The 27,254-nt window shown below is 40.9% G+C and overlaps 1 protein-coding gene across 1 annotated transcript in view; it reads left to right on the forward strand.

Moving 5' to 3' along the window:
• LOC124553688 (tRNA-dihydrouridine(47) synthase [NAD(P)(+)]-like) overlaps positions 1-27,254 on the forward strand; it is a 226,826-nt gene that overhangs the window by 111,124 nt on the left and 88,448 nt on the right. Inside the window, exons 6-7 of the mRNA XM_047127588.1 lie at positions 5,452-5,646; positions 14,910-15,026. Coding sequence (XP_046983544.1) covers positions 5,452-5,646; positions 14,910-15,026 — 312 coding nt within the window. The remainder of the gene's footprint in view (positions 1-5,451; positions 5,647-14,909; positions 15,027-27,254) is intronic.

The following is a 27,254-nucleotide window of genomic DNA, read 5'->3' on the forward strand; positions in this document are numbered from 1 at the left end:
ACAGTGTTTGTTGGTAATGAGGATCACCCTGTGGCTAAACATGCCTTGGTGCACGGCCAGCACATCTTGGCACAGTGTTACACCGTCCGGGTTATCAGGATACTTCCCACCAACACCAACCTATCCGAACTCCGGAGATGGGAACTTGTTCTTCAATATATCCTCTCTTCCGGTTACCCACCAGGCCTCAATCTCCGCTAATTTCAAGTTGCCGCCACTCATACCTCACCTGTCATTCAACATCATCTTTGCCTCTGCACTTCTGCCTCGACTGACATATCTGCCCAAACTCTTTGTCTTTAAATATGTCTGCTTGTGTCTGTATATGTGTGGATGGATATGTGTGTGTGTGCGAGTGTATACCCATCCTTTTTTCCCCCTAAGGTAAGTCTTTCCGCTCCCGGGATTGGAATGACTCCTTACCCTCTCCCTTAAAACCCACTTCCTTTCGTCTTTCCCTCTCCTTCCCTCTTTCCTGATGAGGCAACAGTTTGTTGCGAAAGCTTGAATTTTGTGTGTATGTATGTGTCTGTTTGTGTTTCTATCGACCTGCCAGCGCTTTCGTATGGTAAGTCACATCATCTTTGTTTTTAAATATACTATATTGAAACATAAACTGAACAATCATTAACTTGGGCATAAGCCATACTGTTATAACATAATACATTGTGGCATATGTTACAGAACAAACTACTACTAACTGGACTACTATACGAAGCAATATACTTTTATTGCAGAATATTACAAAAATTTGTATCATGACTGAGGCATGGCAAAACTTGCTGAACAAGTTAATAAACTGTCAGTTGCAGCAAAAACTTTAAAGAAAGTACATAATATGTTATTCTTTGAAAACACGAGACATACGGAATAACACTCACCTATTAGTGACACAGTTTTGTATTATTTTTTTATAATTCTTGAAAACAAATCAAATCAATAGTTTTATGCCACCGAGAACTAACCCAGACAGTACGTCTTTTGTGAGACAGACAGCTCCATTAGAGAACTAATGACTGAAACTACATCTTCCTTGCATCGAATGAAAGATGGTGCTGTTGGCATGTATCACATTCTGTGGTTGGATGGAATTTTAGTTTTTACATCCAGTAAAGGTCTGTAGCCTAAGATGTGAGTGTTCCACAAATACGATATGGTTACTATGCCAATACTTGCTTAAATACACTCTGTGCCTTTGCCTTTCGCTTTGGTGCTAACTACCACACCAGTCATGGTAGTGTGGCTTATAAATAGAACTGATGCATTTGAAAATGTGAAAGTAGAATTTTGTGGCAAATTTGTTGATGTTGTAATTTAGGTAAACTCAAATGGTTTTATGAAGTGGGATGCCACAGATCACCATGTATCCTACTTTACAGATCAGATTGTGTGAAGAGTCATGGACATCCAACCATTTAGTGCGTAGTTGTAGTTTCACTGTTCTTTTACCTCTGCCCGTAGACGCTCATGACAGAGCACGTGAACGTTCAACCAGCTTCACCACATTTGAGATACTAGTTCACATACTCTGCATAATAATAATCTGTCCTTTGTCAAAGTCACTGATCTCGGTGGATTCCCCCATTTGTAGCCCATATCTTCGCTAGTGTGAACCCCAGTCTGTGCCTGTTCCACTTACATACTTTTTCGTTACTGCGTCATTTGCCAGCAATGCTACCAGGTGGCTTCTGATGTCGCGACGGCCGTGGTCACAGTGTCTTGGCTTAACAGTATCTGTGGCACATTTGAAAGCCCACACATTAGTTACGTGTTACTCGCCAGCAACAGACAGCTTCTTTCCACAATTGTACTCAAACACACACTATTTCATACCACTCCACTTCCAGTGCGCAATCGTCCAGTTTTTTCTATTTCTGTTTTTCATTCACGTTTTTCCTGACCGTGGTTTTCAGTTGTTGAAGATTGAAAACAGTGTAGTTGAACAGGCTTTGTCCCACATACTTTAATAATAGGTTAACACATTTCACTGACTGTGTGCACGAATGGGTTCCATGATTGCTCTCTTCCTCCACCAAACATAATGTTCACTATATCTTGAAATGTTACTGCTAGTATTTGCTGCTGGAGAGTACTTAACCAGGGTACAACTTCCATGAATGTGATCCGCCAGCTGTGTGTTTGTACAGGGTGTTTCAAAAATAACCGGTATATTTGAAACGGCAATAAAAACTAAACGAGCAGTGATAGAAATACACCGTTTGTTGCAATATGCTTGGGACAACAGTACATTTTCAGGCAGACAAACTTTCGAAATTACAGTAGTTACAGTTTTCAACAACAGATGGCGCTGCAAGTGATGTGAAAGATATAGAAGACAACGCAGTCTGTGGGTGCGCCATTCTGTACGTCATCTTTCTGCTGTAAGCGTGTGCTGTGCACAATGTGCAAGTGTGCTGTAGACAACATGGTTTATTCCTTAGAACAGAGGATTTTTTGGTGTTGGAATTCCACCGCCTAGAACACAGTGTTGTTGCAACAAGACGAAGTTTTCAATGGAGGTTTAATGTAACCAAAGGACCGAAAAGCGATACAATAAAGGATCTGTTTGAAAAATTTCAACGGACTGGGAACGTGACGGATGAACATGCTGAAAAGGTAGGGCGACCGCGTACGGCAACCACAGAGGGCAACGCGCAGCTAGTGCAGCAGGTGATCCAACAGCGGCCTCGGGTTTCCGTTCGCCGTGTTGCAGCTGCGGTCCAAATGACGCCAACGCCCACGTATCGTCTCATGCGCCAGAGTTTACACCTCTATCCGTACAAAATTCAAACGCGGAAACCCCTCAGCGCCGCTACCATTGCTGCACGAGAGACATTCGCTAACGATATAGTGCACAGGATTGATGACGGTGATATGCATGTGGGCAGCATTTGGTTTACTGACGAAGCTTATTTTTACCTGGACGGCTTCGTCAATAAACAGAACTGGCGCATACGGGGAACCGAAAAGCCCCATGTTGCAGTCCCATCGTCCCTGCATCCTCAAAAAGTACTGGTCTGGGTCGCCATTTCTTCCAAAGGAATCATTGGCCCATTTTTCAGATCCGAAACGATTACTGCATCACGCTATCTGGACATTCTTCGTGAATTTGTGGCGGTACAAACTGCCTTAGACGACACTGCGAACACCTCGTGGTTCATGCAAGAGGGTGCCCGCCCACATCGCATGGCCGACGTCTTTAATTTTCTGAATGAATATTTCGATTATCGTGTGATTGCTTTGGGCTATCCGAAACATACAGGAGGCGGCGTGGATTGGCCTCCCTATTCGCCAGACATGAACCCCTGGGACTTCTTTCTGTGGGGACACTTGAAAGACCAGGTGTACCGCCAGAATCCAGAAACAATTGAACAGCTGAGGCAGTACATCTCATCTGCATGTGAAGCCATTCTGCCAGACACATTGTCAAAGGTTTCGGGTGATTTCATTCAGAGACTATGCCATATTATTGCTACGCGTGGTGGATATGTGGAAAATATCGTACTATAGAGTTTCCCAGACCGCAGCGCCATCTGTTGTTGTTAATTGTAACTACTGTAATTTCGAAAGTTTGTCTGCCTGAAAATGTACTGTTGTCCCAAGCATATTGCAACAAACGGTGTATTTCTATTGCTGCTTGTTTAGTTTTTATTGCCGTTTCAAATATACCGGTCATTTTTGAAACACCCTTAAGTCTTCTCTTTCTGCACTCACGTCACTCCTCGAAGTTGTGGTCCAGCTGTGCGGTGCCACTTGTAATTCTGCAGGAATATGCTGTGATAATGGAAGATTATGATTACTACCAACAAGCTACAAACTCATGTATTCACTTTTTTCAAAATCCTTCTCTATTTAACAGTCCCCATAACTCTTAATGATTCCCTTGTACAACATTTCATGCACTTTAAGTTTTCTTTGACGGTGTTATGATCTTTAACATTGATTCTCATACAGATTTTTGCAGAAAGTGCTTTGTATTCCTACTCATCAGCTTTGGAACAAAGCAGAAAACACAGACTATATGCAAAGTTATTGCTCATGGAACATAGCATTAGCAGAGTAAGCAAGATTTTCATTGTCAGAATATTGGGTCGCAGCCAGCTGTATTACAAGTTTGCAGTGTTTGGAAATGTGGAAAAGTGTGCTGTGTCACTGCCTTAATGATGATCACAATCTGACTAATAGCAACATTCCTTCTGCTCATTGTGTTGTATTAAAAAAGCTTTAATTTAATTTCACAGTCATTTACAGAAATATGCACTGCTTTTGAAGATGACTGTCTCTATAATGGGCTTTAACAAGTTGTCGTTCATTCCGTGTTAAATACAGTAATCGGTGCTAGGCATGCAGTCTTTCCTCTACCACTATTACTGTAAACTTAGGTTTCTACATAACTGTCTTTCATTGGTACAAAGAAAGTGGGACATGTTACTACATTGAATAGTGACATGTACCACCACAATCTGCATCACTCAGCTGCCTAAATTCCAGTAAACAGGCATCACTATGTAAACACTTGTCGAAATTTCAGTCGTCTATGCCATCACAGCCAAAAATTTGTATCCTAAATGAAAATATACTTACTGTGTACTGTTCTGGTTGGATTAAATATGAATTAATTTATGAAGTTTGATAGTATTCTTTGTTACCTGTGATTTTGCTTGACGTCGTCTCCAATGCGACAGTGGAAGACTTCGTTTTCTTCTTGTTCGCAGGAATGTAATGCTGCAACATCCTGAAAATACCATACACACACATGTATAATAAATGTTATGCCATTTGTTATGAAACCCAGTTGTAATTTTACGATTTTTATTATGCCTCTGTATGCCGTAACTTGATAAGAAACATTCTTGTACTAACCTTCTACAAACATGTGGAGATGAAAGCAGTAAAATCAAATAAAAACAATAATTGGTTTCCAAACACAGGGTCCAGAAAGGTGAAATCGCAACACTACCCACTGAACTCCAACTTCAGTCGGGCTCATTGCTCTTTAAAAAGACACTGGTCTTTCGAAAATTTTGACCGTCATTTTCTCAGAAATGATGGAGTAACTACAGGTAACCAGAGACGTGTGTTCACTTATTTTGACCCCTCTTCCACTGAATGAGGTATCTGAAAATCAGATTATGACACTTGTGATGTTCCCTCATCAGATGTAAACCTGATGATGCAGTTAGATGCTGTGAAACCAGCCATTTCAATAAATGATAATTTGACAGCAGTTGTGGTTTTACATTGATAAGGATTTTGACAGCTGTGGCTGCCCGGAGCATAAATTCTTTTGAGAACAGTTCATCTGCAAGCCATATAGTTTGTACCCGCATAGTTGGGAGCTTGCTGTACTGGCCAGTCTCTCTCTCTCTCTCTCTCTCTCTCTCTCTCTCTCACTCTCTCTCTCTGTAATTTTATAGAATTATTAAATGTCTCCGCCCGTTGTGGCCACAGATCGACTGGCACGACAAGCTGTACCTGTCACCACTGACGACGGTGGGGAACCTGCCGTTCCGCAGGGTGTGCAAGGAGATGGGTGCGGACGTGACGTGTGGCGAGATGGCGATGGCTTCGAGCCTGCTGCAGGGGGCCGTGCAGGAGTGGGCGCTCACCAAGCGCCACCGCTCCGAGGACATCTTCGGCGTGCAGGTGAGTCGGCAGGGGAGCTCGCGTTCTCGTTTCACTCTTGTAGCTAGAAAAATAAATCTAATGAGTCTAAATTTCCCAGCTGTTTGATGATATTATAAACTGTTAATTGGGTCAGTAAGACTTTTGACCTGTTGTTTGCTGTTGTGTTGATTTGCCATTGGACTGTTTGCAGGCAGTATTACTGGGAAACTTACTTCCCAAATAGATACTGTATTTACTCGAATCCAAGCTGCACTTTTTTTCTGGTTTTTGTAATCCAGAAAACCGTCTGCGGCTTAGAATCGAGTGCAAAGTAAGCGGAAATCTTGAAAAATGTTGGTAGTTGCCGCCACAACTAACTTCAGCCGACGAATATATGTAGTGCTACACAGGCATGCTTTGCAGGCACAAAGATAAATACTGGCGCTAAAACCTCTGCGTCAGTAAATAAATTAAAAAAAAAAAAAAGTGGAAGATGAGCTTTTTTTCTCTCCACTCCGAGTTTCGACCACTGCATTTTCGTACATTATCCAACGAAGTAAATACAAATTCCGTATTGTTCATCTTCAAATGTAGCAGCATTCCAATGTACTGCAAAAATCCGACTGGCAAGACTGTTTGGGATGTTTGTCAATATGGCCAACTGTATGTTCTGAATTTTTTCCTACCTGTGAGAAGAGATCATTGCTAATAAGAACTTTTATGAATTGTGAATCACATGCAGTATTCTCTTCACCATAAGAATAGTAAGAATATAAACATTTTGCCATGTATTCTTTCGTGTTTGCTGCTATCTCATTTAAATCCTATGAAACTAGTGTGAGACAACAGCAAACACGGAAGAATATACATATGTAAAGTTAGTAATGATGAAAAAATACATGTACGGATTAAAGGATTTGGTGTACTTGCCGAGAATGTAACTTTAACTGGTGATGTAACCTTGTACTATAATTATTAATAAAATATGATCTATAGCGTCAGCTACCAATCGCTAGACGTACATCTGGTGAACGGGGGCTCAAGGATGCAACAATTTGAAAAAAATCGAAAGCATAGTGCCGCGTTGGCGCTGAGCGCCTGCGAGGCTGTATGATGCGACCCGCTTGGGCCGTTATATTCGTATTATTCTTATGCCTGATAGTGTACAGTCAGAAATGAAGCACAGCAATTAACTAGATTTTTAAATCTAAGATTACTCTAATTTCTGTTCAGAATGTAATGTACAAAAGAGGCATCTGCAAAGATTTTCAAACGGAGAAAAATTTTAGCTAAACTCTCATTCAGAACATCTTCTATCATACGCAGTCTATTATTTGGTTCTTGTCGATCATTATCAAAGAAAGCAGCAGTGTAAGTAACAACAAATAGCAGTCTCTTGCCACTGTTTTGTTAATGAGACAATTCCTCTCTTTTTTTTAATCGTAAGCGGCGGTAGCGCGCACAAAAGCAAGCCATGCCGCGAGCGGCGACAGGTCGTAAACACTCATTATCAGAATGCGACAAACAATGCATGACGCAGTACAATAATGCATTTTCAGCTTAGACTGACGTAAACACCTATAACAAAGAGAACGGCACTTATCAGATCAAAGAAAAATACGCAATCGATTCAAAGCAGACGAAGCACGTGAAAAAGGAAGGGTACATATAAATACGGACGGAGCATCGGACGCATAGCAATGGCTACCTGGTAAAGCTTAACTGCGAACCTTACGACTCGAACCAAACTATTGTAACTGTATCGTCATTCATTCGACCTAAATTGTCTCTCATATTACAATGGACCAACTTTGTTTCGATTTGGAGGTGCGGCCTAAAACTTTTCTCTCCCCTTGAATTTCGAGTCTCAAATTTCAAGCGCGGCTTGGATTCGGTAAATTTTTTTTTCCTTTATTTCGAGTCTCGTTTTTCAGATGCGGCTTAGATTCGAGTAAATACGTATATCACTGTAATAACCTACGTAACTGTATGCCTGTGTGAAATGTGTCCCCTCAGTGTGGGCTATTGCTAAGTTTCATTATAAGGGAATCAATATCCATACTATGATTAAAAGTGACTCTTTTTGAATGAAGCAATTTATGACTAACACTGTGTCTGTTACGTCTCAAGTTCACGAAAATGCCCATACCTCAGCCATAACCTGATCGCACCAAATGAGAAAGTGGCGGTAGCATTTAAATTGTATAACACGCATATCTTGCAAATGTCTTCTAAAATGAAGACAGGGATATGTCTGCCACATGGTAGCCAATTTTTAAATGACCGACACAGCGAAAAGAGCAGTTTGTAGTGATGACTGTGAGGAGGATCTACAACAGCTTGTTGATAGTGTTTCAACAGTAATACTGAAGCAAATAATTTCTCTCTCAGTGATTCAGATGGTGAAAAACTGCAAGACAGAGTTGAAAGTGCGTCTAGTTCTCAAAGTAGTGATGAAAGTGACAATAATGCAATGAATGTGCACCACCTGTATCAAAACCTTCATAATAGGAGCATTTTTCAGTATGGTTCCCAACTTTTACTCTACCATAATTTTGATGTTAGATCGTCATAGCTTGGCATCGAAGACAGATTTTTGCTGAGTCAGGTGACGACTTATCTGTATAGGTGGATGGGCAAAGTATCTATTAGAAACATTACATATGTAGATTGTGGACAGTTGAGAATGTGGGTCTCACGGGAAGCGTGCAAGGGATAAATCCCTGCAGTCGCACTATTCATCTGTGACCTCGGTGGCTCAGTGATTCCTGTAAGCAGGGGATCCCAGGTTCGAGTCCCTGTCGGGGCACACGTTTTCAGCTGTCCCCGTCGAGGTATGTCAACAACACCTGTCGGCAGCTGAGGGTTTCAATTAATTATCATTTATTCTAGAGAAGCTGCACGGTGATCAATGGTATCTGTTCTTTTGAGAACAGTTACTGTCTTCATACACAATTGGTAGAGTCTAGCATGAGCCACTGGTGGTACACCTCGCCCGATGGAAGGATTTAGTGTGAGCCACCAGTGGTATATACTGGTGTGTGCATGTTAAACAATAACTTTCATTACTGTTTACAGTTTCTTCAAAAAGTAAAGGTCCAGTGATGCTTCATCTGGATATTGCTACCAACACTTGCAGGTTTTGATTGTGCAATGGCTTTTCAAGCAGAGCTTGTGGCTTCTCCATTGATCATAATCATGTATTTTGTGTTTTAACGTGACCGGAGAGTTTGAAGTAGGCCTTGTCTGTGTAGAAGGTGATATCCAGAATATGAATGGTATTCCTCTCAATGAAAGATGTAAATCATTTGCAATAACATTAACGGATTCACTTATCATGATCCTCATCCTTCAGTTTGTGCACAGCTGTCACTTTATACGGGAGCAATTTCAGTGTTTGCCTAACACTTTATGCACAGCTGCACTCCCAGTATCTGTTTCTTGTGCCAACTTGCACAATGATTTTGCTGGGCTGTTTTGCATAGACTCAGAAAAAGAAACAACTACTTCTGTTTATGTAGTTTAGATGGTCTACCAGTTCATTCAGCATCTCACACCGTCCCTATCTGTCTAAATTTTTCAGTTAAGTCAACAAACCACATTACGATTAGTTTCAGCTTTTCCCAGGAATTTTTCAGCAAATGGCTTCTGCATTAAATATGTGTATTTGTAACCTTCAAAACAGTTGAAAGCACGGTCATTTTTAAACAAATTTCGCTTCTAAGCACAAAACCTGGCTTCACTATCTTCCGTCAATTGAACTGAACAGTTAAACATTACAGAACAGTAGAATGAATTAAAAAACAATCATGTATCAGTGAGGAAAACTTTCTGCCAACTTGCATTCTGCCAGCTTTGTGTTAAACTTCTGACTCAGTTTTCGCCCGTAGTCCAGTGCATGATGACTTTCCAAATGCTCTGCATATATATAGAGTCTTTTACCTGTTGTATTATTTTATTATCAATTGCAGATTTTACAATTTGCAACAATTTTGTTTGTTTTAATTTGCCGAAATCTTCCTTTTCCAATCTGTGAAAATGTTTTCACATTTGTATATGGATATTTGTAAATCATTGTTACTTTGACATTAGTATCTAGTTATCTGCAAGTAATAATGTTCCCATCGTCGTCTTTTTGTAAGGGTTTTGCCTCCCTCCCATCAGATGGATTTTTACTACCATTCCTGGATTATTTCATCCATATACATAATAATACTGTTTATATATATGTTCTTGTCTAAATCCCTGATTAAGCTCTATAGTTTTTTTTCCTTGGTGTAAGTTACTTCTGTAATCTACATCTACGTCCATACTCCGCAAGCCACTTGACGGTGTGTGGCAGAGGGTACTTTGAGTTCCTCTATCAGTTCTCCCTTCTTTTCCAGTCTCGTACTGTTCGTGGAAAGAAATATTGTCGGTATGCCCCTCTGTGGGCTCTAATCTCTCTGATTTTATCCTCATGGTCTCTTCGCAAGATATACTTGGGAGGGAGCAATATACTGCTTGACTCCTCGGTGAAGGTATGTTCTCAAAACTTCAACAAAAGCCCGTACCGAGCTACTGAGCGTCTCTCCTGCAGAGTCTTCCACTGGAGTTTATCTATCATCTCCGTAACGCTTTCGCGATTACTAAATGATCCTGTAACGAAGCGCGCTGCTCTCCGTTGGATCTGCTCTATCTCTTCTATCAACCCTATCTGGTACGGATCCCACATTGGTGAGCAGTATTTGAGCAGTGGGCGAACAAGCGTACTGTAACCTACTTCCTTTGTTTTTGGATTGCATTTCCTTAGGATTCTTACAATGAATCTCAGTCTGGCACTGCTTTACTGACGATTAATTTTATATGGTCACTCCATTTTAAATCGCTTCTAATGCCTACTCCCAGATAATTTATGGAATTAACTGCTTCCAGTTGCTGACCTGCTATATTGTAGCTAAATGATAAAGGATCTTTCTTTCTATATGTTTGCAGCACATTATACTTGTCTACACTGAGATTCAATTGCCATTCCCTGCAACGTGCGTCAAACCATGTGTCAATTCATTGCAGATCCTCTTGCATTTCAGTACAATTTTCCATTGTTAAAATCTCTCAATATACTACAGCATCATCCACAAAAAGCCTCAGTGAAATTCCGATGTTATCCACAACGTCATTTATATATATTGTGAACAGCAACAGTCCTACGACACACTCCTGCGGCACACGTGAAATCACTCTTACTTCGGAAGACTTCTCTCCATTGAGAATGACATGCTGCGTTCTGTTATCTAGGAACTGTTCAATCCAATCACACAATTGGTCTGATAGTCCATATGTTCTTACTTTGTTCGTTAAACCACCATGGGGAACTGTATCGAACACCTTGCGGAAGTCAAGAAACACGGCATCTACCTGGGAACCCGTGTCTATGGCCCTCTGAATCTCGTGGACAAATAGCGCAAGCTGGGTTTCACACGACCGTCTTTTTCGAAACCCGTGCTGATTCCTACAGAGTAGATTTCTAATCTCCAGAAAAGTCATTATACTCGAACATAATACGTGTTCCAAAATTGTACAACTTATTGATGTTAAAGATACAGTTCTGCGCAGCTGTTTGACGTCCCTTCTTGAAAACGGGGATGACCTGTGCCCTTTTCCTATCTTTTGGAATGCTACGCTCTTCTAGAGACCTACGGTACACTGCTGCAAGAAGAGTGGCAAGTTCCTTCACGTACTCTCTATAATGTGTCTATTCATACTTAGTAGTGTACCTGAATTATCTGATCAAATGTATCTGGATACCTCTATGTAATACAGAGTTGATCACTAGATGTCATGAGAAGTGGAGCCACAAGTATAAAAGGATGCAGGGAGTGCTGTGATCTCTGTGGAGAAGCAGTAACAGCACAATGGGTTGGACAGGAGAGGGCAGTGATGTTGAATGTGGACGAGGCATTGGATGCCACCTGAGTAGCATACCGGTAGATGAGGGGTGTTCAAAAAGTAAGGTGACTTCATATTTTCATGAAAAAATATTTATTTATTCATCAATATTCATGTTGTCCCCTTCAAAGTAATCCCCCTCAGATGCAATACACTTGTGTCAACGCTTCTTCCAATCCTCAAAGCAATTCTCGTAAGCACATTTTGGTACAGCCTCGAGTACTTACAGCGATGCAGTTTTCATTTCCTCAATCGCTGAAAATCTTCGTCCTTTCATAGGTCTCTTCAAGTTTTGGAAACAGGAAAAAGTCACAGGGAGCCAAATCCAGTGAATATAGTGGCCGAGGCACGAGTGTCGCATTGTTTTTGGCCAAAAAATCTCTCACAAGGAACGATGAATGAGAAGATGCATTATCGTGCTGCAAAAGCCATGAGTTGTCTTTACACTATTCCGGACGTTTTTCGCATATTTCTTCTAGCAAACGGCGCATAACGTCAAGGTGATACTCATTATTGATCGCACAATCTTGGGGCAAAAATTCGTGATGCACTACACCACAGTAATTAGAAAAAACAGTGAGCAAAACTTTGACATTTGATTGAATTTCGCGTGCCTTTTTTTTTAGTCTTGGCTCTCCGGGATGCTTGCATTGGGACGATTGGGCCTCGGTTTTGGCATCGTAACCGTAAACCCGTGTCTCGTCACCAGTTATGACCCTTTTGAGTGTATCAGGATCATCACTGACGTCATTCGAGAGCCCCCGAGCCATGCTTGTGCGACGGTTCTTCTGATCAAAATAGAAGTTTTGGAACAAGCTTCACTGACACACATCTCGTGCCCAAAACATCAGAAAAAATTGACAACACAAGCCGACTGATATGCCAACATCCTCGGCAACTTCTCTTACGATAATTCAAAGATTTTCCAAGACAATTTTCTTCACAGCTTCAACGTCATTGATGTGCTGGGGCGTCCAGAGTGAGGTTCGTCATTGCCACCTTCTCAACCATCCTGAAAGAGCTTATACCACTCACAACATTATTTATTTTTTTGTAACTTAGAGCAGACTCACCATATGCCACTGTCAACATTTAAAGCGCTTTAGAGCACTTGATTCCATTTTTCACACAAAATTTGATACAAATCCTTTGCTCCAGTTTTTTATAATAATCGAAAATTTCTGAGCACACTAAAACACGTCAAACCTTTCTATCTGTCAGAAACAAATGAAATGTGCTGTACACTTGAAACTGTGAGCATTTGTTTGGGACACATGTATCGAAAGTTCATTGACCACGCAATTTGAAAAGTCGCCTTCCTTTGTGAACAGCCCTCATACATCAGGGAAATTTTGACCCCTCTAAAGTTGCCCAAATCCACTGGTGGTGATGTCATTGTGAAGTGGAAACTCAAAAAACAACCAGTGCTAAACCAAGAGTAGGTTGACCTTACGTACTAATGAACAAGGACTGTTGAGCATTGTGGAGGATGGTTGTAACAAAATCACTGGAGGGAATCGCTTGTGAATTCGAAAGTATTAGTCACGTTGGGAGTTAGAATGAATGGGGTAGAGTGGTCAAGCAGCTCTTCACAAGCCACGCATACTTGTAGGTGGTGCTAAGTGAAGCTTGATGTCATAAAGAACAGTGGGCGACAGGAAATATGTGATTTGGAGTGATGCATCGTGCTATACCTCCTGACAATCCAATGGAAAGTTTTGGGTTTGGAGATTGTTACCTGCCACTGTGCGTGCAGAGTCCAATCCGTCATAAGGGCTAAGGGTTGGCAAACCCCATATTAATGTCCTCTAGTAGGTATCGGGATACTTTTGAGCAGTTAGTGTGTAAAATGATTGTGTAACTGTTACAGGTATTATACAAGGGCAAAAAAGGTAAAATGGATAACAGAAATGTGTGGTGTTAATATTCAGTTAATTTGCGCAGAACGTAGTTGTGTGTGTTGGCTCAAATGACACATTACACTACTGGCACATTAATATTGCTACACCAAGAAGAAATGCAGATGATAAACGGGTATTCATTGGACAAATATATTACACTAGAACTGACACGTGACTACATTTTCACGCAATGTGGGTGCATAGATCCTTAGAAATCAGTACCCAGAACAACCACCTCTGGCCGTAATAACGGCCTCGATACGCCTGGGCATTGAGTCAAAGAGAGCTTGGATGGCGTGTGCAGGTACAGCTGCCCATGCAGCTTCAACACGATACCACAGTTCATCAAGAGTAGTGACTGGCGTATTGTGACGAGCCAGTTGCTTGGCCACCATTGACCAGATGTTTTCAATTGGTGAAAGATCCGGAGAATGTGCTGGCCGGGGCAGCGGTCGAACATTTTCTGTATCCAGAAAGGCCCGTACAGGACCTGCAACATGTGGTCGTGCATTATTGCAGGGATCGAATGAAGGGTAGAGCCACGGGTCGTAACACATCTGAAATGTTACGTCCACTGTTCAAAGCCCCATCAATGCAATCAAGAGGTGAATGAGACGTGTAACCGATGGCACTCCGTACCATCATGCTGGGTGATACGCCAGTATGGCAATGACGAATACACGCTTCCAATATGCGTCCACCGCAATGTCACCAAACATGGATGCGACCATCAGGATGCTGTAAACAGAAGCTGGAGTCATCCGAAAAAATGACCTTTTGCCATTCGTGCACCCAGGTTCGTCGTTGCGTACACCATTCCATGTGCTCCTGTCTGTGATGCAGCGTCAACGGTAACCGCAGCCGTGGTCTCCGAGCTGATAGTCCCTGCTGCTGCAAACATTGTCGAACTGTTCATGCAGATGGTTGTCGTCTTGCAAACGTCTCCATCTGTTGACTCAGGGATCGAGACGTGGCTGGACAATCCGTTACAGCCATGTGGGTAAGATGCCTGTCATCTCGACTGCTAGTGATACGAGACCGTTGGGATCCAGCATGGCGTTCCGTATTACCCTCCTGAACCCACCAAATCTATGTTCTACTATTGCGATACGATCAACCACAATCGTGATAGGCTACAATGCGACCTTTATCAAAGTCGAAAACTTGATGGTATGCATTTCTCCTCCTTACACGAGGCATCAGAGCAACGTTTCACCAGGCAACGCCAGTCAACTGCTGTTTGTGTATGAGAAATCGGTTGGAAACTTTCCTCATATCAGCATGTTGTAGGTGTCTCCACCGGCACCAGCCTTGTGTGAATGCTCTGAAAAGCTAATCATTTGCATATCACAGGATCTTCTTCGTGTCAGTTAAATTTCACGTCTGTAGTAAGTCATCTTCGTGGTGTAGCAATTTTAATGGCCAGTAGTGTAATTTCCTGTTTCTTGCAATTAATGGCACATTTTTTTATAGATATGCGGAAACAACCCCCATGTGATGTCCCGCTGTGCGCAGATGTTGGAAGAACAGATCTCCCTGGATTTCCTGGACATCAACCTCGGCTGTCCCATTGAGCTCGTGTACGAACAGGTAAGTGTCGCACATTTCACAGTTTGGGCAAATTTCTGCAGTTTTGTTAATATGTTGGTCCCGTGCTCTAGACTGGGTGACAATGGGCTGTTGTGCTGCACTAAAGAGGTAATCTTGCTCCAGTGATGTGCATCACAAGGCTGGATGTTGTAATTTTGTATGCTCAAAACTACAGGATTTGTGAGCTTTTGTGACAGGTGTTGTTCAGTGGACAAGTGTTGGAATACAAATCCAAATAATGTGGGAGTCACTTTGTCTTTTACCACTGTATAAGGGGACTACTCAGGATGATGCTGTCATAAGGAAAAACAAAACTGAACATTCGCCATGTAGTGGAGATACTGAGTCGCAATAGACACGACAAAAAACCTGCCACAAAGTAAGCTTTCAGCTGACAAGGCATTTGTCAACAATAGATGACACACACACATGCATGACCACAGTCTGATAGCTGAAACCATACTCCAGAGTCTGTGGTCATGTGTGTAGTAGTTGTGCTGGCGTGTGTGTGCGTGTATGTGTGTATGTGTGTGTGTGTGTGTGTGTGTGTGTGTGTCATCTGTTGTTGACAGGTAGTCTGGCTTCAGCAATATTATGAAAAGGAAAGTTGCTACTCACCATATAGCGGAGATGCTGAGTCGCAGATAGACACAACAAAAAGACTCACTCTCACAATTAAAGCTTTTGGCCAATAACGCCTTCGTCAACAATAGACCTCCTCCCCCTTGCCCCCCCCCCTCCCCCCCCCCCCCCATACACACACACACACACACACACACACAAACACGCACACACGACTGCAGTCTCAGGCAACAGAAACCACACTGCCTGTGGTCATGTGCATGTGAGTTGCATTTGGGTGTGTTTGTATGTATGTATGTCTTTCTGTCATCTATTTTTGACAAAGACCTTATTGGCCGAAAGCTTATTTTGTGATTTTTTTTTTTTTTCTTATCGGCCGAAAGCTTATTTTGTAATTTTTTTTTTTTTTTTTTTTTTTTTTTCCCTGTGCCCCTCTGCGACTCAGCACCTCAGTTATATGGCAAGTAGCAACTATCCTTTCCATAATTATGTTACATTCTATCCTAGATTTTCTGTTGTTCAAAAACTAAACATTCTATGGAGTGTGGAATGTAAGATCCCTTAATGAGACTGGTAGGTTGGAAAATATAAAAAGGGGAGAGAATATGTTGATGTTAGATATAGTGGGAATTAGTGAATTCAGTGGCGAAAAAACTGGACTTTTGGTGAGGTGAATACTGGGCTATAAATATAACATCAAATAGGGGTAATGCAAGAGTAGGTCTAATAGTGAATAAGAAAATTTGACTCCGGTTAAGATACCATGACCGTCATAGTGAACGCATGCAGTATTGTGGCCAGGACCGGTATAAAGTCAACATCCACCACAGTAATACAATTTTATATGCCAACTGGATCCTCACACTTGAAGAGATTGCAGAAATGTATGACGAGATAAAAGAAATTATTCAGATACTTAAAGCAGATGAAGATTTAATTGTGATGGGGGTATGGAATTCAGTTGTTGGAAAAAGAAGTGAAGGAAAAATAGTAGGTGAATATGGACTAGGGGAAAGGAAAACAAGAGGAACCTACTTGATAGAATTTTGCACATGGCATGATTTAATCATCACTAATACACGATTTAAGAATCATGAAAGAAGGTTCGTGGTGCCTCTTTCTTCAAGCTTAAGAATTTTGTTGTAATTTTTATGGTTTTGTAGGTACATATAATTAATAGTAGGTAATGTTCAATCACAGAAGCTGAGATTATGTAAGAGCAAGTAGAAAACAAATTATAGAGACATAATACAAACTACAATGATGAAAAAAAAAATCGCAACACCAAAAATAATTGTTGTAGAGTATTGACGTTTTTGGAATACATTTGTCTAGGTGACACAATTTAAGTGATTAACATTGCAGGGTCACAGGTTAATGTAAGTGCAATATAACCATTGCAGATGTGAAATGCTGGAATACCAATAACCAGTGTTGCCACCAGAAGATTGAATGCAAGAATGCAAACATGCATACATTGTGTTGTGCAGGTGTCGGATGTCAGGTTACGAGATGGACTTCCATTCCCGTTGCACTCGGTCGAGTCAGTACAGGGACGACTAATGCCGTTTGTCGATGGCGTCGGAGTTGTCATCCGACGACGTTCTGCGTGTGCTCGATTTAAGACAGATCCGGTGATCGAGCAGGCCGAGGCAACGTGTTGACACTCTACAGAGCACGTTCGGTTACAACAGTCTTGTGTGTGAGAACTTTATCCTGATAGAAAACACACCTTGGTATGCTATACATGTACAGCCACATGACAGGTTGAATCAGCATATTGATGTATAAATTTTCAGTCACGGTGTGTGAGGTAACGACAAGAGTGCTCCTGCTTTCATACAAAATCACACCCCAGACTGTGATTCCTGGTGTAAGTAGAGCATATCTAGCACACAGACGTGGTGGTTGCACGTTCTCCACTGGCCTCCATCTAAGCATTATACAGCCACCATTGGCCCCAAGGCAGAACCAGCTTTCATCATAAAACACAACAGTCCCCCAACCTGCCCCCCAATGCGCTGTCACTCGATACCATTGAAGGCGTAAATGCCGGGGGTTTGGTGTCGCTGGCATCTGTCTCAGAGCTTTCCTCAAAGTAACCAATTTATAATGGTTTGTTGTGTCACTGTGGGGCCAACCGCTGCTCAGTTTGCTGCTGCAGATGCCGCGCGATGTGCCGGACCCGTTTGCCGAACACTGCGGTCTCTCCTCTCAGTACTGGCGCGAGGCCATCCAAAGCACTGTCATCTTGCGACTGTACACTCTCGTGACCGTCACTGCCAGCAATCGTGTACAGTGGCTACATTCCTGCCAAGTCTTTCTGCAATATCACAGAAGGAACACCCAGCTTCTCGTATTCCTATTACGTGATCTCTTTTGAACTCGGTGAGATGTTGATAATGGGGTCTTCATCACTTTAAAGGCATTCCTGACTATAGTGCGCCAGGGTGTATACGGCCCGGGACATCCGGGAGATCCGGGAAAAACCCGGGAATTTTTTAGACTTCGGGGATTTTTCATTGTTTTAGATTTCAGTTAAAGTTTTGTAGGTTTGACGTGTAAGATCTGATACGCTGACAAAGAACTTTAGTCCAGTACTGCTGAAAAATACTGCAGCAATGAAACATAAATCAGACAATAACACCAAAATAAAAATTTATTTGTATAGAAATGGGTAATTTACACAATGCACAGACCAGTTTGCCGACACCAAAAAGTGTCAAAGGCTTTAGGCCGAAGATTATGCAGTACGTCCGTGACAACTAATGTGCATTCGATGTGCGTCACGTCACAATTGTATACATTTCTAACAGATCACCGGAAAATATTACGAATAGTGGCTTGAGATGCGTTACTTACAAAGTAAATTTCCACGCAAGATGATTTATGTTACGTGTGAGAATGTGCAGTGAATTTCTTAAATCACAGGGCGTTATAACTCTCATTCAAAACGTAACACTTTGAGGATCAGCCATTTGAAAAATGTCGGGCCCAAAAGATAAGTCATTTATGCCACTATTTAAAATTTTACCGGCACATTTGTATTTGATATGACTTAACGTGTAACACGCGCTAAAAAAAGACCGAGCTTCAAGTTAGTTTTCATATTTAATGTTGTTCTTACATAGATAAAAAATTATGCGATCGATGGCAAAAAGTGTAATTGACCTTCAAAAAAATGTGCATAATGTGTTATTGAGGAATGTCACAAGTCTTTTCATGCCAGAACACCTTGACTTTTCTACGCAACTGTTAATCATTTTGGCACAATTTTAATTGCCAAATTAGAGCCTGTTAGTAGGCCTATGGACTTCCTATCATTGTAGGACTAATAACAGTGGATGCCAATAGACGATGCAATTCTTGTTCGTTCATACAATTCTACTTACGAGTTAACCAGTGTAGAAAAGCACTTTGCTGAGTGGAGCGAACTCGGCCCACGTTCGTAACGTACGCGCCGCGGCCTGTCTTTCTCGTAGGCCTCGTGCTCTGAATAACTGCCGTCATTCGCTAGCGAGATCACGTGTAATGAGCTATGACTGGCTAACAAAAGTGCATCACTCAACGCAATCTCTATTTTAGAGTTTCGGAAGCTACCGTGCTGTAATTTGTGGAATTTGTGTATATACTTTCGCAATACGAAAATAAACTATGTGCATCAAACAACTTTCCAAACGCATTGTTTTTCCTGGATTTCGTTTCCTAAAGTACTGGGACGTCCTCCGCCGGTAAAAGACCTTTACGATTCAGAGGACTGATAGGTTTTACAGCTCCGAGGGAAAGCATACTGTTACTTAAGACGGATGTATTTTCACCCGCTTTATATGTAATTTCATCTGGGAGAAATTGTGTTTTTAACCGGGAAATCCAGGAATTTTTTTTTCTTGTCCACGTAGACACCCTGTGCGCGTCATTTACGATGGTGGCCGAGTTTAGGTTTGTTCTGCGCATCTGACGTCACAAAACACAGTCAGCCAATGAACAGAGAACGACGTTGCCAGAGCTGGACTGCAGTGCAGAGCACGGACGAGTGTCGTAAGTTTTAGAAATGGTCAGTCATAGATAAAGTAATTGAACAAAAGCAATGTCTTGATAGCAGACTTTCTTTTATGGAAAGTTTGTAAAAAGCATTCTTTATACCAATAGCTTCATATTCTATTAATTAATTAAACCAAACAAGCAATAAGCCTCCTAATTCAGGTGATAGCAAGGAAAGATGTTTGTATCATTGCTTTTTCGCAATAAAGAACAGCGGTAATTGTTTATTTCCTACTGTACTTCGACAAAACGTGAGTAATTCATAGTCATACAAACTGTTTTTGTCGGTATTTTGCGTGCTATTTTAAAGTCCTCCAGGTATTGTGTTGAATGACGAGCTGCGTTAGCGTAATGGTTAAGGTGTTTGGCCGTTGAGCCTAAGGTTCTGAATTCAAACCATGTTAATTGATTAATTTTTTTCTTTATTTAAAAAAAATATCAAAGTGTCTTACTTCATGAATTTTATTAGTTTTAATGTAATTTTTTTGAAATTTCTAGTGCTTTGTCTCTTCATTGTAATTATAATAAGTTTTTGGTTTTTCTAATTCTGTCCTCCAATATTTCTTTTCACAGCAATTAAAACCAGTGAAAAGCACACATACAGTCTTCACTTTATCTGTTTTGTTTGTATGTCTTCTCTTGCGCAGTTGCTGTTTTACTATTCATATTGAGATACATTCTTTTGTGACAGTATTAAAAGAATTATTTAGAACAGAATTCCGGCTCATACATTGCCGAACTACTTGATTGTCTGATTCAATTCTTTGCTTCGCTTCTTTGGCAACATCATATTCAATGTTTTCGTCAACTGATCATGTTTTGGCAAGTATTTGCTGACCGTTGTGACAAACACAAATTGTTTGCGCACTGCACATCACTGACAATATATTTTAGTTTCTATGTTTTATTACGTCCACAATTCAGTTTTGTGTACTTCGCCAACTTTGTCTTAATCAGAATGTTTTAGAAAAAAGCGAAATGACTCTGGTATAAATAAAACTTTTATTACAGTCGCGAAAGACGGAATATTTCTCAGTATTACAGACGACAACAATCTGGTACTTAAATTAAATGAGATTTTGTTATACAGTAAATTTTATATGAAATTTAGGTATCTTGTCCACATTTCATTCTCAACATTGTGGAAACTAAAATTGACCATACGGAAAGTATACTCAATGGACTTTTACCTCTGCAAACTGTTCAAAATTTCGTGCAATGGTTTACGACATCTAATGCTGCACAATAACTGCGTTGAACATCGAAACAAAATTAAGTCTTTTATAGGGGGAAGGTATCAGTCAAGAAGATTTTTGGTCCAAATAGTTTTTATGAAATTGAATGATAAAGTGTGTCAAAGCAGTCGGAACACCGTGTGTCTGCACAGGCGAGCAGTGCAGTGATGACAAAATCGCGCACAGCGCGGAATGCGGAGAGCACGTCTTTGTAGCAGCGAAAGGGTTAATGCGGCCGTGGCGGCTTTACTTCATGAACTGCGCGCTCCCCCCTAAACGTAAGCTTGCGAACTACACTTTACTATGGCGCTGCTTCTCTTGGCGCGTGCGTTGTGTGCAACTGGCAACGCAGCAATCTCCCGCGTCTAGGCGGGCATGCGCGAGCCGCCAAGATAAAAGAATTGAACTATAACAACTACTCGCCACACCCAATCTCATCATTAACTAATGCCAATGACTATTACAGCATCTATTTAATGGAAATCGGATTTGCATCCTCATAGTGGTGCTATTAGCGCACCACTCTTATCCAACTGGCATGAAATTTGAATAGACGTAATCTTTCGGATGTAGAAACACATGATCACCTTTTGTTTACATTGCATAACTCCACTGTCAGTATACCTCATAACATGACAAGAAATTTTCACAATTGATATATAAATGATGAAACAACGCAGACTCTTGCATTAGCATTCACATACACATTTGCATCACATTCCTTTACTGATTGGATTCTGATTCTGATTATTACTGAATTAATGCAAGTATATGTTGAAAATGTAATTCGAAAGCAAAGTGTTATTCAAAGCCATTTGTATTATTTATGCTGTTCCAGTCACAACATCGTTTCAAAAATAATCCGAGGCAAGAGCCATATGTTAAAGGCGAAGTTTGTGTGGGAGAGTTTTGAGTTGGGTTCACCAACATCTCTCAAAAAGCAATCCACAGTTTTCGACATTACATTGGAGAAATTTGATGGTTTTTCTGATAGGTGTCTCAGTCAAATGTTTTCAGTGATATTTTTCAAATCCCATAAACTGAAAACACTGAGAACTTTGGCTTGGAGTGGACCTATCTTATGAAACACATTTTTTGACATAAATTATGAAATATTGCAATGTTTTATCTCATTAGCATTTTGTATAAAAGAAAATTTTCTTGACAACAATTTATGTCAAAGATGCAGCACAGTTGCATTCCAGGTTCGTGTAGAATTACATTGTTATAGCTAAATAAAAGTAATTGTAACCTCCTAAATGTGAATAGTAAAATTATTTTTTTTTCCTCGATAGAGCTTGTATACATGGAAGAGACCTGGAGACTTTTAAGACGGAGATTTTTTTAAACATATTTCTGTAAGACATTTTGAGGGGCAAGTGTGGACCATGACAACAATTTATTGGAGCTGTAGATAAAAACTGAGGAAAACTCGAAAAAGGTAGTACTTTAAGGATATGGGACCAGGACGAATTAAAAGAACCAGAGGTTCAGAATTTCAGATGGAGCATTATCCAACGGTTGACTAGAACAGGTAAAAGGAATATAGCAGAAGACAAATGGGTAGCTTTAAGAGATGAAATAGTGAAGACAGCAGGGGATCAAATAGGTAAAGAGAGAAGGCCTAGTAAAAATCTATGGGTAACGGATGAAAGGAGAACATTTGAAAGTGCCGCAAATGAAGTGAGCGGAAGGGGATACAAACATTTAGAAAATGAGATTGACAGAAAGTGCAAAATTGCTCAGCAGGAATGGTTAGAGGACAAATGTATGGATTTAGAAGCATATTTCACTAGGAGAAACATAAATACTGCCTACAGGAGAAAAGACAAGCAGCTGTATGAATAGTAAGAGATGAGATGACAAACCATCCCTAAACAAAGAAGGGAAAGCTGAAAAGTGGAAGGAGTTTATAGAGGGTCTATACAAGGGAGATGAACTTGAAAGCAATATTTTAGAAATGGAAGTGGACATAGATGAGGATGACAAGGGAGATATGATACTGCGAGAAGCATTTGACAAAGCTCTGAAAGATCTAAGTCGAAATAAGGCCCTGGGGGTAGACAATATTCTGTCAGAGCTACTCATAGCCTTGGGAGTGCCAGCCATGATAAACCTCTTCCACCTAGTGTACAAGATGTACTAGACAGGTGAAATACCCTCAGAGTTCAAGAAGATTGTAATAATTCCGATTTCAAAGAAATCATGTGCTGAGAAGTGCAAATATTATTGGACTATCAGTGTAATAAATCTTGTAGCAAATTACAAATACAAATTATTTACAGAATAATGGGAAAACTGGTAGAAGTTCACATCAAGGAAGATCATTTTGAATTCTGGAGAAATATAACAACACACAGTGAAATACTGACAACATGACTTCTCTTAGAAGATAGTTTAAAGAAGAAAGGCAAACTTACATTTATAGCTTTTGTAGATATGGAGAAAGCTTATGACAGTTTTGACCGGAATACAGTCATTGAATATTTGAAGGTAGTAGGAATAGAATACAGGGAGCAAAAGGTTGTATGGAACTGGTGGAGAAACCAGGTAATAGTTACAAGAGTCCAGGGGCATAAAAAGGAAGCAGTCGTTGAGAAGGGAGTGAGGCAGGGTTGTACCCTACCACCAATGTTATTCAATCTGTATGTTATGCAAGCAGTAAAGGAAACCAAAGAAAATTTTGGAAAAAGAATTTAAGTTCAAAGAGAAGAAATAAAAACTTTGACATTTGCTGTTGACATTGTAATTAAGTCTGAGACAGCAAAGGACTTGGAAGAGCTGTTGAACGGAATGGACAGTGTCTTGAAAAGAGGTTATAAGATGAACATCAACTAAAGTTTAAAAAAGGATAATGGAATGTAGCTGAATTAAATCAGGTGATACGGAGGGAATTAGGTCAGGAAATGAGACACTTAAAATAGTAGATGAGTTTTGCTATTTGGTCGAAATAGAGAGGATATAAAATGTAGACTGGCAATGGCGAGAAAAGCATTTCTAAAGAAAAGAAATGTGTTAACATTGAATATAGATTTAAGTGTCAGGAAGTCTTTTCTGAAAGTATTTGTATGGAGTGTAGCCATGTAGGGAAGGGAAACATGAATGACAAACATTTCAGACAAGAAGAGAATAGAGGTTTTTGAAATGTGGTGCTACAGAAGAATGCTGAAGATTAAATGAGTAGATCACGTAACTAATGAGGAGGTACTGAACAGAATTAGGGAGAAAAGTTTGTGGCAAAACATGGTTCAAAGAAAGGATCAGTCGATAGGACACATTCTGAGACATCAAGGGATCACCAATTTAGTATTGGATGGCAGTGTGGGCAGTAGAAATTGTAGGAGGAGACCAAGAGACGAATACAGTAAACAGGTTCAAATGAACGTAGATTGCAGCAGAGTTTGGAGATGAAAAGGCTTGCCCAGTATAGTGCAGCATCAAACCAGTCTCAGATTGAATGCAAAAACAGCAGTGTTTCATTTCTACAACATGTTTCACTTTATTTAATGTTGTTGTTGTTGTTGTTGTTGTTGTCTTCAGTCCTGACACTGGTTTGATGCAGCTCTCCATGCTACTCTATCCTGTGCAAGCTTCTTCATCTCCCCGTACCTACTGCAGCCTACATCCTTCTGAATCTGCTTAGTGTATTTATCTCTTGGTCTCCCTCTACGATTTTTACCCTCCACGCTGCCCTCCAATGCTGAATTTGTGATCCCTTAATGCCTCAGAACATGTCCTACCAACCGATCCCTTCTTCTAGTCAAGTTGTGCCACAAACTCCCCCCCAATTCTATTCAATACCTCCTCATTAGTTACGTGATCTACCCATCTACGAGGTGCATTCAAGTTCTAAGGCCTCCGATTTTTTTTCTAATTAACTACTCACCCGAAATCGATGAAACTGGCGTTACTTCTCGACGTAATCGCCCTGCAGACGTACACATTTTTCACAACGCTGACACCATGATTCCATGGCAGCGGCGAAGGCTTCTTTAAGAGTCTGTTTTGACCACTGCAAAATCGCTGAGGCAATAGCAGCACGGCTGGTGAATGTGCGGCCACCGAGAGTGTCTTTCGTTGTTGGAAAAAGCCACAAGTCACTATGAGCCAGGTCAGGTGAGTAGGGAGCATGAGGAATCACTTAAAATTTGTTATCACGAAGAAACTGTTGCGTGACGTTAGCTCGATGTGCGGGTGCGTTGTCTCGGTGAAACAGCACACGCGCAGCCCTTCCCGGACGTTTTTGTTGCAGTGCAGGAAGGAATTTGTTCTTCAAAACATTTTCGTAGGATGCACCTGTTACTGTAGTGCCCTTTGGAACGCAACGGGTAAGGATTACGCCCTCGCTGTCCCAGAACGTGGACACCATCATTTTTTCAGCACTGGCGGTTACCCGAAATTTTTTTGGTGGCGGTGAATCTATGTGCTTCCATTGAGCTGACTGGCGCTTTGTTTCTGGATTGAAAAGTGGCATCCACGTCTCATCCATTGCCACAACCGACGAAAAGAAAGTCCTATTCGTGCTGTCGTTGCGCGTCAACATTGCTTGGCAACGTGCCACATGGGCAGCCGTGTGGTCGTCTGTCAGCATTCGTGGCACCCACCTGGATGAGACTTTCCGCATTTTCAGGTCGTCATGCAGGATTGTGTGCACAGAACCCACAGAAATGCCAACTCTGGAGGCGATCTGTTCAACAGTCATTCGGCGATCCCCCAAAACAATTCTCTCCACTTTCTCGATCGTGTCGTCAGACCGGTTTGTGCGAGCCCGAGGTTTTTTTCGGTTTGTTGTCACACGATGTTCTGCCTTCATTAAACTGTCGCACCCACGAGCGCACTTTCGACACGTCCATAACTCCGTCTCCACATGTCTCCTTCAACTGCCAATGAGTTTCAATTGGTTTCACACCACGCAAATTCAGAAAACGAATGATTGCACGCTGTTCAAGTAAGGAAAACGTCGCCATTTTAAGTATTTAACACAGTTCTCATTCTCACCGCTGGCGGTAAAATTCCATCTGCCGTACGGTGCTGCCATCTCTGTCACGTATTGACAATGAACGCAGCCTCATTTTAAAACAATGCGCATGTTTCTATCTCTTTTCAGTCCGGAGAAAAAAAATCGGAGGCCTTAGAACTTGAATGCACCTCATAATCTTCAGCATTCTTCTGTAGCACCACATTTCGAAAGCTTCTATCCTCCTCTTGTCCAAACTATTTATCGTTCATGTTTCACTTCCATACGTGGCTACACTCCGTATAAATATTTTCAGTAATGACTTCCTGACACTTCAATCTATATTTGATGTTAACAAATTTCTCATCTTCAGCAACGCTTTCCTTGCCATTGCCAGTCTACATTTTATATCCTCTCTACTTCGACCATCATCAGTTATTTTACTCCCTAAATAGCAAAACTCCTTTACTACTTTAAGTGTCTCATATCCTAATCTAATTCCCTCAGCATCACCCAATTTAATTCTACGACATTCCATTATCCTCGTTTTGCTTTTGTTGATGTTCATCTTATATCCTCCTTTCAAGACACTGTCCATTCCGTTCAGCTGCTCTTCCAAGTCCTTTGCTGTCTCTGACAGAATTACAATGTCATCGGCGAACCTCAAAGTTTTTATTTCTTCTCCATGGATTTTAATGCCTACTCCAGATTTTTCTTTTGTTTCCTTTACAGCTTCCTCAATATACAGATTGAATAACATCGGGGATAGGCTACAACCCTGTCTCACTCCCTTCCCTACCACTGCTTCCCTTTCATGTCCTTCGACTCTTATAACTGTCATCTGGTTTCCGTACAAATTGTAAATAGCCTTTTGCTACCTTTATTTAAAACACCTTCAGTTGTCTCTGTAAAGTCACTTTAATAAGATCATAAACTCTTCTCATGTCTAAAAGAGAGTTTATCACTCACATAAAATATTTCCATGTGTTGTTCTGTAACAGACATCCAATTTTTAATACACTGCACCAGTACACCGTATTTTCTCACTTGCATGTTTTTATATATCCGTTATGCGGAATACAGTCATCCTTTGTTTTTGTGGCTGTAGCAATGTCTGTGTTTTTGGTGTGTCTTCTTCTTTCTTTTTCTCTCTCTCTCTCTCTCTCTCTCTCTTTCTTTCTCTTGCTCTCAATCTACCTGTCTCTTATGTGAATCTGGAATGACTTAATGCGGCACACACGGACTGTGAATGCTGTGAATGATATGCAGATGTATATTTAATTAATAGAAGTCAGTCGACTGGCTGTATTTTGATTTTTATTTCAAGTACATATTTCAGAAATGAAATGAAGTGTGCACATGCCTTATTTGGCCTGTAGTCCCTTTCTGGGAAGTTCGCCTACCTGGTGCGAG

This window comes from Schistocerca americana, chromosome 11 (genome assembly GCF_021461395.2).
Source record: "Schistocerca americana isolate TAMUIC-IGC-003095 chromosome 11, iqSchAmer2.1, whole genome shotgun sequence".
NCBI lineage: Eukaryota > Metazoa > Arthropoda > Insecta > Orthoptera > Acrididae > Schistocerca > Schistocerca americana.